Genomic DNA, 14,148 nt, shown 5'->3' with positions numbered 1-14,148 from the left:
AAGGGAGGAAGGGAGGAAGAAAGAAAGAGGAGGAGGGAGGACAGGAACTAGGATTCTATATCGTGATAATACTGTCACCAAAACTAAGCATCATCTACACCATCATTTCAGTAGCACAGCAGTGACTCCCATTTCCATTCTTCAGTAAGGACCCATCTATGAGCAAGCCTTTGCCTTTCACTATTCCAATGGATCATCCCAAGGAGCTTTGAGGGCTGGAGGAGTCATGGCCCACTGCTCTCAGCCTAGGAGCAAGCCTGGTTCCAGTCTGCTCCGCTGCATACATTTCTGGTAACCAATGCGACCTGCCACATCCCACAGCTTCATCTGAAGCCAGCGTGGGGTCATCTTAAGAGCCTGTAGCTCCGACATGCCATGGCACTGAGGCAGCCCCACAATTCCATAGCCTGTGCTTGGGAAGAAAGGGTAACTGCATAAGCCAATGAGCTTCCCAAGTCCCAGCCAATCACATATAACTACCTTAATGAAGAGAGCCAGCGACACTGACTGGCTTAATTGCAAATCAAGCAAATCTGTAAGTTTAGTATACTCAAATGCCATAAGAAATGAGTGTGATCATGGGGAAAAAAAAGGGTTTCATTCTTCACAAACACCTTTGATGCATGAAAGAAGTATTTTTCATCTCCATGGAAATGTTCATGTTTCTAATGATCAATACCTATGACCAATTTTTCAGATATGGAGGAACGAAGGCATTATCTCACATCCATAGAAATGGCCAAGGGAATAGCTCCCGTGGTCACTCGTCAGAATTTATCTTGGTAAAGCTAAGGCAAGCAAGTGAGTTTTCTGGACATGGCTGTCATGGGTGCGCTCTGAGATGCAGGGTCCTCTGAGGCTTCATCCCAGGATTCCTTCTCGCTGCCACTATTACATGGCCTAATGATTCCTGGGCACCAGTCCACCATATTGGGCAGATTTCCTGCAGAATCAATGTGAAGATGTACTTTCATAGAGTAATGCTGTTCAGACGAATTGATGGTTTCATAATTCCTGATAATGATTTTATAGAACTCCTAAACTGATACAAGTGATCTCAAACCCCCTACAGAATAAAAGCCGCAAATAGAGCTCTGTAAACCTTCATGTGTCATGGGCTGATGGCACTAGGAAAAGCAAACAGGCTTTGAGCAAATATACAACAGATGAAAACATTCCTTCTAGGTTAGGAATGAGGCCACTACCCAGTGACTAAAGGTCATAAGCTAGAAATGGGCTATTTACTGTAGGTGTAAGGACAGAAAATAAATGCTGGACTAGTTTTTCTATATATGATTTCAAAATAATAAGACACAAGATGGTTTGTCTCTTGACAAAACCATCTTAATGTATGACATAAAGATTATTGCTTTAAACTTAAAGTGACCTTATAGGGCTAGAAGGCAGACAATGACTGCTCAGTCAGGCATGTCTCAACGGGAAGATATGTAAACAATTCTGCTGTAACTCCTTAAGTTTTATCGGCCTGTGACATGAACTATTGCCTTAAGCTTACGATGAACTTATGGAGTGTAAAAATGCTTTAAAGACGATACGATAAATTACCCTGAGAAAATATAAAAATTAAGAATAACATTAAGTAGCGCCGTGGCCCTTTCCTGCTTCATGCAGTATGTGTGTGTGTCTGTGTGCGTCTTTCTTCCTCTTTCTTTTCTTTTTCTTTTTCTTTTCCTTTCCCCTTCCCTTCCCTTCCCTTCCCTTCCCTTCCCTTCCCTTTCTTTTCTCTTTGACTCACAAACAGTCAAGGAACTCTGAGATTCTTATCTGACAGGGAGAAGCCTGAGTCAAAGTGTAAAGATCCCAAGGAACTATTTCTTTTCCCTGAGCTATCAGTAGGAGTCCATTGCCAGAAGCAATCAGCTGTTGGACTCTAAATAGTAACAGAGAGTTAAAGGTCAGAGGCCATCAGCTTCTGGTCTGCCTATCTGGATCTGACCTCAGTACCTGACCATTGGGGCAGGACCCAGGCAGTCACTGCAGGTCGGGCTGCCGTGACATGCTCTGTTCACATTAGCCCATTCGTTCCCGTAACACTCCTCCCATTTTTGTTCCAATTCTTTTTTTTTCTTTTACTTTATTTTTTTAATTTTACTTTTCTTGGATAATTTATGTATTTACATTTCAAATATTATCCTTCTTTTCCTCTCTCTCATACTCCCTCCAGACTCCCCCTGCTTCTATGAAGATGCTCTCACTCCCACCCACCCCCTCCTACCTCAATGCCCTGGCATTGCCCTACACTGGGGAAATGAGCCTTCACAGGACCAAGGGCTTTTCCTCCTATTGATGCTGGACAATGCCATCCTCTGCTAAATATGTAGCTGGAGCCATGGGTCCCTCTATATGTATTCATTGGTTGGTGATTTAGCTCCTGGGAGCTCTTGTGGGGTTGGTTGATATTGTTGTTCTTCCTATGGTATTTCAAATCCCTTCGGCTACTTCAGTCTTTTCTCTAACTCCTCCATTGGAGTCCCCTTGCTCAGTCCAATGGTTAGCTGCAAGCAACCTCATCTGTAACATTGTTCTAATCCCCCCCCCCCCCCGCCAGGGCCTTGCGCTCGCTAGGCAAGCGCTCTACCGCTGAGCTAAATCCCCAACCCCTGTTCTAATTCTTAATGAAGAATTTTACAACCTAGGGAAATTTCCAGACTCCTCGTAGCTGACCAGTGGAGGGGTGTGGACTGACATGGTGATGTTCTTTCCTCTTTGTTGTGGACACTGGGCCAAAAATAGCTTAGGGGGAGAAAGGATTTATTTCAGCTTACACTGCTAATGAGCAGTCCATCTTTGAGGGAAGTCAAGGCAGGAACCAGAGGCACGATCTGAAGCAGTAACCAAGGAAGAACACTGCTTGCCAGAGCTTGCTCTGGTTCATGTGGGGCCATCTTTCTTATGCAATCCAGCCCCACTTGCACAGAGATGGTTCCACCCAGAGTGGCTGTCTCCTTCATTAAACATCAGTCAAGTTATTTTTCATTTTTTTTATTTAAGCAGTCTTTTCTAATTGAAAAAAATTTATTCAATATGTTTGGTCGTGTTTTTCCTTCCCCAATTCCTCCCAGATGCTTTTCACCTAAGTTATGTTTCTGTCGCTGTGCTAGAACACCATGACCAAGATCACTTAGGAAGCTGTTCTGACAGGTGGGTCCGGAGCATCCCTGAGCTCCGCTCAGTAGATGCCAGAAGCCCTCTATCCCCTAAACACATTTCCTCTAGGTAGGGAGAAAAAAATCTCTATTCATTTAGCCACCAAAAGGATACCTAAGCCATTGCCAGGCAACCCAGTAAGTTTGTTGTTCTGGTTCCCTTCAAGGTTTTTGTTGGTTTGTGTGTTTGTCTGCTTTGGATGAAGTCCCACTATACAATCTACACTGTCTCTCATATACTCCATAATCCACACTGAACTGACCGGAAACTTTGCTCTTTCTGCCTCTGCTACAGTCATTGTTCCCTCACCTGGTCTATCTTAGTCCTCAGCCAGTGGAGTCCCTTAAACTGTATAGATTTTTCTAGGTCCCAAGACTGTAATGAATGAGAATTTAGGATAGGTCTAACATGGGAGGTTGGGGTGGTGATGGGGGGCGGTGTGTATGTGACAGATGGCTATGAAGAAATGTTTTCCCTCCAGTTTGTTGGGTTCCTAGAGATGCCCCATGCACTTGACAGAGAGGACACTTGGCTTCTGCCCTCGTGAAATCCACTACCAAGTGCCAACGGGCAGAGATAGACAGTTGCTGGGAGCTCACAGCATGGCACAGAGGTGTGCACAGCCTCAATATTTTCTAGCAGATGCTGCCTTTTCAAACTCCCTCTGAAGTGAGTGTCCCTAAGTAAGAGTCCTGAGAGCCCTTCATCACTGCCAGCCCTTGAAGAGCAGTTTGATTTCTCATCTTGGAATTAAATAAAGAGGCAATTCGAATCAACCTCACTGGTAGAAAATATCTATGCTACGTGCAATAAATTAGTTATAAACAACCAGTTGAAGTCAGAAAATGGCTTGTTTCAATTACGCAAAGAGCAAAATAATTAAAAATAGTCAAAAGAACATGATAAAGAGGAAGGGGTTTTTTTGAGAGGTAGAAGGGGGTGGCTTGGTGGTTCCCACAACTTGGGGAAGTTGGCTTTGCTATACTGTCCACACCACACGCAAGTCCAAAAGCTATTGAGGGAGAAGAGCTCACGCCCTCATCTCTACTCCCACCAGCTTCTGCAGATAAAGGCAAAGGAATGTAAAGTCTGTGGGATCGTTGGTGCTTTCTGCACATAACAACCCCCAGCCTCATTCCTGGGCCCAAAGCTACCTGTGTGAAAATTCCAACACACCAAGATGGCCAATCTCAAAATTGCCACATGACTTTACTTAGGAAATGAGCTAGAAGACTAGAGACCTCTAGAGGACAGCTTGTGGTCTCAACTGGAGAACATTTCAGACAGAGCCCAGTTCATTAGAAAGAGCATAGGTTCAAAGACAGAGTGTGAGCCAAAGTTACAGGAAGCACACTGACCTCAGGGACCCTTCCTTCTAGAATGTTTGTGACCAGTTTCAATGTATCTTCCTTCATTGAAAGTTGATCCTCCACTAGTTATGCTGCCATGGTGCAGATGCCAATGACACAAGGAAAAGTAATTGATGGAGGAGCTTAAAACTACTATGAAGGGTTGGGGATTTAGCTCAGTGGTAGAGCGCTTGCCTAGCAAGGGCAAGGCCCTGGGTTCCGTCCCCAGCTCCGAAAAAAAGGAAAAAAAAAAAAACTACTATGAAGCTGCCAGGAGCACAAAGGCTGGAAAGCTAGGTGATACAAAACTGTGGCTAAATAAATACAAAGTAACAAGATAACTAGAACCACAGGCTTCAAAGAAAGATGTCAAGTCAGAATCCCAGGGTTGCTGGAGCCTAGAATGCTATGCAGTCTGATGCTCAAGATGCACAATGTTTGCCAGCCGGGCCCTCCAGACTCCCCTGTCTTCATAAGGCTGGGCTCCACTGTTCAGGCATCTCTATACCCACTCCCACCTTCCTCAGCCCTAGGCACAGTAAGGCCAACAACTACAGTTCCTCTACAACAAGGAAACCAGTAGGGAGCTATCTCACACCTGGCACTCCAAATGTCCTTTCTGAGCACTGACATGATGTATTCTAGAAAATCCAGTGTTGCTAAAGTGGAACCCCTTCCATAGCTTAGGGCACATGCCTGATTAACATTGGCAGAGAGATCAGCAAGCATGCTATCTGATGCTGATGGATTTTACCCAGGAGTGAGAAAATATATGGTATTTAAAAGAAGAGAAATTGCTACATGGACAAAGCCGGCACGAGCATCTTAACTCATGAAATGTGATTTTTGTATTGTGTGTATTTAGTTGCTGAAAACCTAAGAGCTATATTTATACATGGAGAATATATCATGGACAAATGCTGTCTGAATCAGTAGGGAAAGATGGAGGATCAAGAGGGGGAAGAAGAGGAGGAGGAAGATGAGGAATAGGAGAAAGAGAAAGAGGAAGAAGAGGAGGTGAAGGCCACATAAAATGGCTAGGCTGTAGTCACCCAGGGATAAGGAGAGGAGTGTGCTATCTTGAGGAGGAGACTGCAGACATATCCTGGTCAATTGCCAAGAGGCCATGATAGAAAAAACCATGACAGGGTTGGAGAGATGGGTCAGATGTTAAGAAAACTGGTTGCTCTTCCAGAGGACCAGGGTCAAATTCCCAGCGCCCACATGGCAGCTCACAACTGTCTGTAAAACTGACAACCTCATATGTGCAGACAAAATGCCAATGCATATAAAATAAAAATAAATAATAATAAAATAAAGCCAGGTGATGGTGGTACATGCCTTTAATCCCAGCACTTGGGAAGCAGAGGCAGGCAATTCTCTGTGAGTTCAAGGCCAACCTGGTCTACAGAGTGAGTCCCAGGACAGCCAGAGATACATAGACAGAGAAATCTTGCCTTAAAAAACAAACAAACAAGTAAAGGAACAAAACCAACCAACAAACCAAACAAAGAAACAAAATCCAGGACTGACACATACATATGAAATAAACAACAACATTATTCTTACAAACTGTAGGTAGAGGTAAAATTCTAGAGTATGAAATAACAAATGTCAAGATTACATAGTTCCCAATACAGGGGACTTAATAATATATTTTGGTGCCTGACCTCTGGTGCTCAAATGCTCAACCACTAAACAAAAAAGAATAAAGCAGGTCAGCCAAATCTATACTGGGGGCCAGGGAGATAGTTCAGTCAGTAAAGTGTTTGCCTTGAAACCTTAAAGTTCTGAGTTCTGAAGCTCAAAACTCAAAAGAGAAGAGTCAGATGTCCTGGCTCATAATTGTAATCCCAGGCCTGGGGAGAAAGGGACAGGCGGATGTCTGCAGTGTGCTGACCTAATGGTTGAGTTTCTGGTCAGTAAGAGATCCTGTCTCAAAGATCAAGGTGAATGGCCCATGAGAAAGGACACCTAGGATGTCCCTTGGTCTCCACAGGCATGAGTACACACATAGACAAGCATACACATGAATTTTTTAAATTTTTTTTTTTGAATTTCAAGCTCACCTTCCCAACAACTCAAGTTACAACCAACCCTTGTTAGGGCCCCTGAACTGAGTGGTAAGAAGTGTTCGTTTCTGTGGGAGGCACCATTAGTTCTCAGCAGATGGTCTCCCTCTGCCACTTTCTTGCTCAACATCTCACAGGGAAAGACCCTCATGATGAACAGTAGGTGTCTTCTGGTGAATAACAAGGACCGTTTCCTTGTCCACCATCCAGCGAGAATTTCGCAACCCCTGTGCCTTCCTCTAGGCCTTCTTTTACAGGGCACTTCCATTGCTGACTACAGGAAAGTTCCAAGCCCACTCCATAATTTTATACCCATGGATTTTAAAAAGTGTTCTATGCAAGTGTGTAGCATGTGGACCGCTGTTCATAACCAGTCTCCTTTAGACTCTAACTCAGCCCAAAAGAGACCAGCCAGCCTCAGACACAAGATCCACACTGACGTGAAGGCATATTTGAAAACACTGATGATGACAGCTGTCAACAGTGATGGTCCTGAACAGGAGAGAGTGTTGATTTCACTTAGTTTCCTCCTGAGCGAGGAGGGCCTGCTCCTAGCAAGGCCCAGGGGGTAATTTCAGCGGGAGTGGTTAAAGTTTCAAAGATTCCGTTGCCAAGTGTCAGCCACTGGTGAATGCAGAAACAGTTCTGCTACCTTCCCTGTAGTCGGTATGAACAGGAAGCTGAATTCTACCAAGCTATAAAATCATCCCCAGTACTGTCCTTTTCCTCACCCAGTGCATAAGGCAGAAATATGTCTCACAGGCCAAATGAAAGCAGTTCATAACATTTCTCTGAGGTGAAGGAGAGTTGTGTCAGACCTCCTACCAGGACCCATCCATGGCGAAATTCCAGTGGGCATAATAGGGACACAAACACACATGGGGTGAGTGAGCCCAAGCCAAGGACCAGAGGAGCCAAGGCAAATGTACACATTCCCAGCAGCAGAGAACACATTCCTAACTTCGTGACAGAGCGTGCAGCTGTGGGTTGTGCCACATACACTCACAGCACCAATAAAGAAAAGACTGCCATTCGAGAGCCGGGGCAGCTGTAGTGCTCAGCCCCTGAATGGAAAGGCACGCTGGGGGCTTCCAAGGAAACAGCACCCATGATGTTCTGAGTAGACTGGGAAGCGCTCTGGAAGCCAGCACACAGACACAATCTGACTGCTTCTGAACTGTGCTTATCTTAAATGTCATCTTGCCACCTGGCACTATCACACTCTAAGCTCAGGGCTCTAATGTCAGGCCATTGGTAGTCTGTCACCATCGTAACATGGCAACCAAGCAGTGGCTGTCCTTGGGTTCTTCACGCAGTCCCAACATCCTTGATTTGCGAGCTTGTTGCACCACATCAAATGGGTGCTGTCTTTAACTCCATTTTACAAGCCCTGAACATCAAGGAGCAGTTTGTTCACAGACAAAGCCGAACGAGATCAGGGATATTTAAGAGACCAGAGAGGCTGATTGGGTCGATTTCTAAGCTGTGGGTGGTAAAACTGCATGTCCAGCTGTGCCATTAAAACTTAAATACAGACTCTGGAAGCTTCTGGGAACCACAGTTTAGTGTATTATACAGAGGGAAGGAAGGCTAGAGTGTGCTACAAGGAGAGTGACATGAGCAAAGCTGGCAATGTGGGACATAATCAGCCACAGACAGACACACAGACACATAGACACATACACAAACAACACACACACACACACACAGCCACATACATACACACTCACACAGCAAAGGCAGGCAAAAATCATGAAGAAAACATATGTGATGATTAATCTGGACTGTCACCTGGATGCAATGTAGAATCACCATGGAGACAAACCCCTGGGAAGGTCTCTGAGGCACTTTCTAGACTGGAACACTTACGGTGGGAAGATGCACCGTGGATGTGCGTGAATGGGCTGGGGACCCAGACTCAAGCTAAAGGAAAAAGGAGATGCATACCAGCATTTACCCTGCCCAGCTTCTTGGCTATGCACTGTGTGACCAGCTGCCTCACACACATGGCTTTCTGCTGCCATGTCCTCCCCGAGAGGCTGGACTGCAGCTTTGAACCATGATCGAGAACAGAAACTTTCTCCCTTAGGTTACTTTTGACAGGTATTCTATCATAGCGACAAGAAAAACAAAACAAAACAAAACGTGTGTGTGTGTGTGTGTGTGTGTGTGTGTGTGTGTGTGTGTGTGTGTGTGTAATGGCTACATCTGGTAGTTGTTCAGTCCAAAAGAGTGAAATTTCAGAAGTCCCAGTCTGGTGATAGAGTCCCGAAGATGTCCTAGAAAGCTGTCATTTATAAATCCACTTTGTATTTCCAAAGAAGGAGGTTCTAATACTGGCAAAGGAATGGCCTAGGAACAGGAGAGATGAACTTGCTAGTGAGTGCGAGGAGAACAGGCAAAAGGCAAAAGCAAAAGCTTCCTTCTTCCAGTCCTTTTATGTGAGCTGCCACCAGAAGCCTGGGCCCAGATTTAGGGTGGGTCTTCCACTCAAATAATCCAACTTGGAAAAAAATCTCTCATAGGTGTGCCCAGATGCTTGGGTTTAGGTGTGTCTCCAGACGTTTGGATTTAGGTAATTCCAGATAGAGTTAATCTGTCACCAAGTTTAATCATCACAGCATATATCTAGAAAGCAGCAAGAAAGAATGAGCACACCAAGTCAAACCTGAAAAAGTCTTCATGGTGAAGCTGGCATTTAAGGGAAGGTATGGGTCATTAAATGTGCTGTCTCCAAAGAGCTGCAAGTACCTGGCCTCTGGCCTGGTGGAGGCAAGGGGTCAAGATGTTTCTGATTCAGTTTCTCTTTGAACTTCTCATCAGGCTGCCCCTGCACCCCCAAGTGCGAGGATTACAGGCACATGCCTCCACACCTGGGTTCAGACAGCACTGCTGGGGTCTGAGGAGCAAGCCCAGTACTAGTGCATGGTGGGTAAGCATGCTCCAGGTGAGCTACATCCCCAGCCTGGAAAGAGACTCCTTTACACATCTTAAGAAGTGATACAAGGATCACTTGAAAACTATAAACAACCTTTTGATCTTAAAAGCATCACAAAAATAGACGTATAAGTATATTTTATGCTCTCCCCGGCAGATTGGTGGACCTTTGAAGGGAGAGACAACTACAGGGAACCAGTCACATCTGAGCTTTGTTAGAGGACTTACCGCTTGGGCTATGGAATGCACAACCTGAGCACTGACTGGCACATGGCTGTCCTTCTGGGCAGAGCAGAATCCAAGTCCGCCCTTGGGATCGTGGCAAGGAGTCCACACCTGCTACATCCCAGTGTTCAGCAGCCTACTATAAGCAATGTTGCGACACTATTCCTGAGTCTGCACAATGGTTTGTGTACATGGCTCTGAGACAGTGGGGATTTGTTTGAGGTACTGATGATTATTTGTTTGTTCGGTTGGATGACAAAGAGACCCATTAAAAGCATTGTTCCAGAAGAATTTGGGATTTCCAATCACAAAAATAAATCCTAAGGGCAGAAAGGAGATAGGACCCTGTGGAATCGCATCTCAGGCTCCAGAGTAGGATGGGAATGTCACGAGACAGCCAGAGGGCTACGCAGCATGGTAGGTGGAAAGATAGAAACAGAGGCCAAGACCCCTGTTTCAACCAATCAGGAAAGACCCCAGCCTGATGGCCTGGACTCCCCGCCTCGTCTTGCCCACCAAGAGAGAGCTTGGCTACAGCGGTGTGTGACTTGATAGGTACAGCATCCCCTCAGTGGAACTCTGTCAGAGGTCTGCTGGAAATGAGGAACACAAGGCCCCAACACCAACTCTACTGTTATGAGAGAAGCAGAACCCAGGAAAGGTCCCTGCTGCCACAGATTACTCCACAAAAAGGCAAAAAGGCAAAGCCAGCCAGGCAGGTGTGGTACTCCTAACCTGTTCTACCAGTGATGGAAAGCTGGGAGCAGGAGGATCAGGAGTACACGGCTAGACTTAACTACATTGTGAATTTGAGGCCATCCCAAAATACACCGGACTCTAATGAAAACAAACCAGAACCCAAGAAAAAGTCAAAGCCACAGGGAGCTGTAAGCTAACACTTCAAGGAGAGGCATGAACCTATCAGAATGGCTAGAGTACACCCAGGCCCCTTCTTCACATTTATAGCCAAACTGACTTCTGCTCTCACCAACAACCTTAATCCACGACCCCCATTGAATCCTTCTTGTGTCAGATTTTGTCAGTAGCAGCTGAGGGCAGTCCTGGTTCTTGCCCTCCAGGGACCTATAGACTGACTTAGCAGCAGAGCTCCATGCTGGCATAAGGACATTCTCTTGATCTACATGTGCACAGTTCCATATAACCATGGCGGCATAGAAGGCACAGAGTACCTAAGTAGACACCCGAGAACCCAGCCACAGCACCGCTGCCACCAGATGTGATGGAGGCAGGAGGTGAGTTGCAGGATGCAGGATGCAGGATGCAGGATGCAGGATGCAGGATGCAGGATGCAGGATGCAGGATGCAGGATGCAGGATGCAGGCTGAACTTACTTGTTCTGCATCGTGTTCATTATCACCCAGTCAAAGGGGTAGACATTCTTCCCGATGAGGTTCTTAAACATGATGAATGTCTCCATCAGAAAATCCTGCAATGAGACAACACAGCAGTGAGGCAGCCCACCAGGAGCAGGGTGAACCCTCTCCTTGATGATGAGATTATAAAAGATCCCATTATTTTTAGCTGAAGGAAAACATTCTAGAAGAAAATGAAGATGTATTTCTCTCGTGCTGTATACTGCTTCTGTCTGTTTACCTGGGCACCTCCTGCTTGAGATAGCTTTTTCAAGGATAGATGTTGAAATAGTCCCTGGGAAAATCTCTCTGGCAGTTAAGAAAAGATCCCCAAGGGTTATAAATATACATTTGTGCCTCTTCTGCTTACAGGAAAACATGGATTTTACAAACCTATCAGGCAGGCTGTGGCATTCTCTCATGTTTATCCTAAATCCATTTTTCACTACATCAAAACTCCCAGAGATTGGTATATTGTGATCCCTACCCTTTCTTTTTGTAATTTAAAGCTTGCCTTGACCTTGTGCACACATGCGGCAAGCAGGTGACCACGTGAGTAAGGAGACTTTTTGCCCAACTGCTCTATAGTTAAGCCATTCAGGGATACCGCTGGAATCGCATGATCTTTGTGTGGAGCTCCCAGATCAACATAGGGCAGCAGGATTCAGGGGTTGACTGCTGTTGTATGCCAATTACACATGGGCAAGGAAGCCTCTGGATACAGCAAGCTGGTAAGCTTGCACCAGCTCCCTTATTCTGGTTAGAATTAAGAGTGGTTCCTATTTGTGAGGGCAAGTTAGTTTTGCTCTGTGCTGTTCACCTGAGCCCTGGCAAGGTCTTCCGAGAAGCCCCTGTGTGTGCTCAGGAACCAGGATGAGAAGGGGAAAGGCAACAGGGAGTTGGTTTAGAAAAAAGCTAGATTTGGCCAAATGAGTGGACCTTTCTCATAGTGGACTCTATGGAATCATAATGAAGTGTTGGCTAAGAAGGGCATGGGAGAGAATAGAATTTAAGGAGCCAAGAAAGCAATTGCCCTAGTGGGAAATGCTCAGGCAGCATCACTTGCAAAGAAGCACAGGTTAAACTTTAAGACAGGGATCAGATGGTGGGCAAGGTTCACATTCTTCAGGGACTTCTTCTAGGTTCATTCTGTTGCAGAACGAACACTGAGCAAAAGCAATGTAGGGAAGGAATGGGTTTATCTCAACACAACTCAATTATTCTAGCACTTAGCTTCCTATTTTGTCAAGAGTTTGGAACTTCTTCGGATGGCTGGATTGTATACTTTGCAAGCTGCTCTCTTTTTGAGTGGAATTGCTGGGTCTCCTGCCCACCCCTCTGGTTAGCCTAATAATTGAGAGGCAGAGATGGGTTTACCTGCTTAGGAGAGAAGCCATCTTTTCCTAGTGTCTTTCTTTCCTTTCTATGATTCACAGGCCAGCACTTAATTAGCATTGCTCGGGTGATATATGATGGACCTGGGCTAATCAAACAGAATGCAGTCTGCAGTGGGAGCTGACCTCTTGGGATGCTTACTTATAGGGCTGAGTGACTCAGTAGTCAGGGTGGGTCCAGCAGAGCTGATGAGGTTTACAAAGAGCTCCACCAAAGCCTTGGGTTCAGGAGTATTAAAAGAGAGCTTCATCATTCACTCTACATCCAATCCTTTTGCAATTTGCATTTGAATATTCATAGGGTGTCCAATATGGTGAGTGGTCAGCTCTAACAAAGCTGCAGGTGTGTTCTGGAGGCAAACAACAGCTTCTCTCTATTTCTAACCCCATTAATTTGCTGAAAAAGTCACCTACATCTGGAAGGCCCACATGATAAGGGCAGACGCTGCTCTCACAAAGGATCCAAATTCAGCTCCTGGCACCTATGTTGGGCAGCTTTCAACTGCCTGTAAGAGCTCACAACTCTTGCTCTAGAAGACTGAGTGCCATCTTTTGGCCTCTGTGTACCATTCAAACATGCTCTTTCTAACACACACACCACAACACACACACACACACACATACACACACATACACACACACACACACACACACACACACACACACACACACACACAGAGTGGAAGAAAGACAGCAAGGCAAACAGAAGAGAATAGAGACACACCAAAGCTCAGGGTGGTGGTCCATGACTGAAATCTCAGCACTCAGCAGACTGAGATGGGCTAACCTAGGCTACAAGCAAACTGTATAGAGCAACCTGGATAGGACTCTGAGTCTGGGGGTGGTATAAATATGGGGATACGAAATTCATTATAATTGACATCTGTGTGTGACTCCATCATGGCCTCAGAATAAAGTTCACCCAAAACATGACGGCTCTGAAAACAAATAGGCGACAAAGGATGGAAGGTTGCTGGCGCAGCCCAAAAGAGTTCCTGGCTGGTGTATTCCTCAGTGGCCCTTGAGTGTCTCCCACAAGAAACTCCTGCCCACTATAGGATCAAAAACCCCTCCTTTCATCTGCAACCCTTCCTTCCATCATCACCCACTCTACCAGAGAAACCGCCTCACTACTGACTTAGCCTCACTTGTTTTTTTTTTTCTCCCAGAGCTCAGATGATAAGGGTTCCCTGAAAGGACCAGCTATGAGGCATGCGAGTTTGTTCTGCTTGCCATGGCCTTCTACAGCGCTGATAAGAACATCGCTGGGAAAGGAGTCTGCACGCCTAGACTGATAGTCCAGTGTAGCTTCCTTGAGGCTGCATAGCAAAGGGAGTGGTCCAGAAACCGAGCTCGGCAGGTGTGTGGGGCCTGTCTCCCCTTTCCACCTAGAGTGCATGCCGCATGGAAACTGGGCAACACTTGTGCTGCTGGCGTCCCACGGACAGCAATACCTTGGAGACCTTGAGAGTCTCAACTGCAGAATGTGTCTGAAGCAGGCACGTCCATGCTGCTGGCATTTCTGCTTCCCCTATACCCACTAGCATCCTTGCTCCCCACTTTCCAATACGCCAGCCTGGTACCATCCAGAACAGGCTGATGGTCAAATGGAACAGACAAGGTAAGGTAC

The 14,148-nt window shown here is 45.8% G+C and overlaps 1 protein-coding gene across 2 annotated transcripts in view; it reads right to left on the bottom strand.

The window, feature by feature from the left end:
* Dock1 (dedicator of cyto-kinesis 1) overlaps positions 1–14,148 on the bottom strand; it is a 516,616-nt gene that overhangs the window by 167,088 nt on the left and 335,380 nt on the right. For both annotated transcript variants that reach the window (XM_063263800.1, NM_001143858.1), the window contains exon 29: positions 11,104–11,198. In XM_063263800.1, the coding sequence (XP_063119870.1) occupies positions 11,104–11,198 (95 nt within the window). The remainder of the gene's footprint in view (positions 1–11,103; positions 11,199–14,148) is intronic.

The sequence above is a fragment of the Rattus norvegicus genome, chromosome 1, assembly GCF_036323735.1.
Source record: "Rattus norvegicus strain BN/NHsdMcwi chromosome 1, GRCr8, whole genome shotgun sequence".
Taxonomy (NCBI): Eukaryota; Metazoa; Chordata; class Mammalia; order Rodentia; family Muridae; genus Rattus; species Rattus norvegicus.
This window is presented reverse-complemented; position numbering and strand designations above follow the sequence as displayed.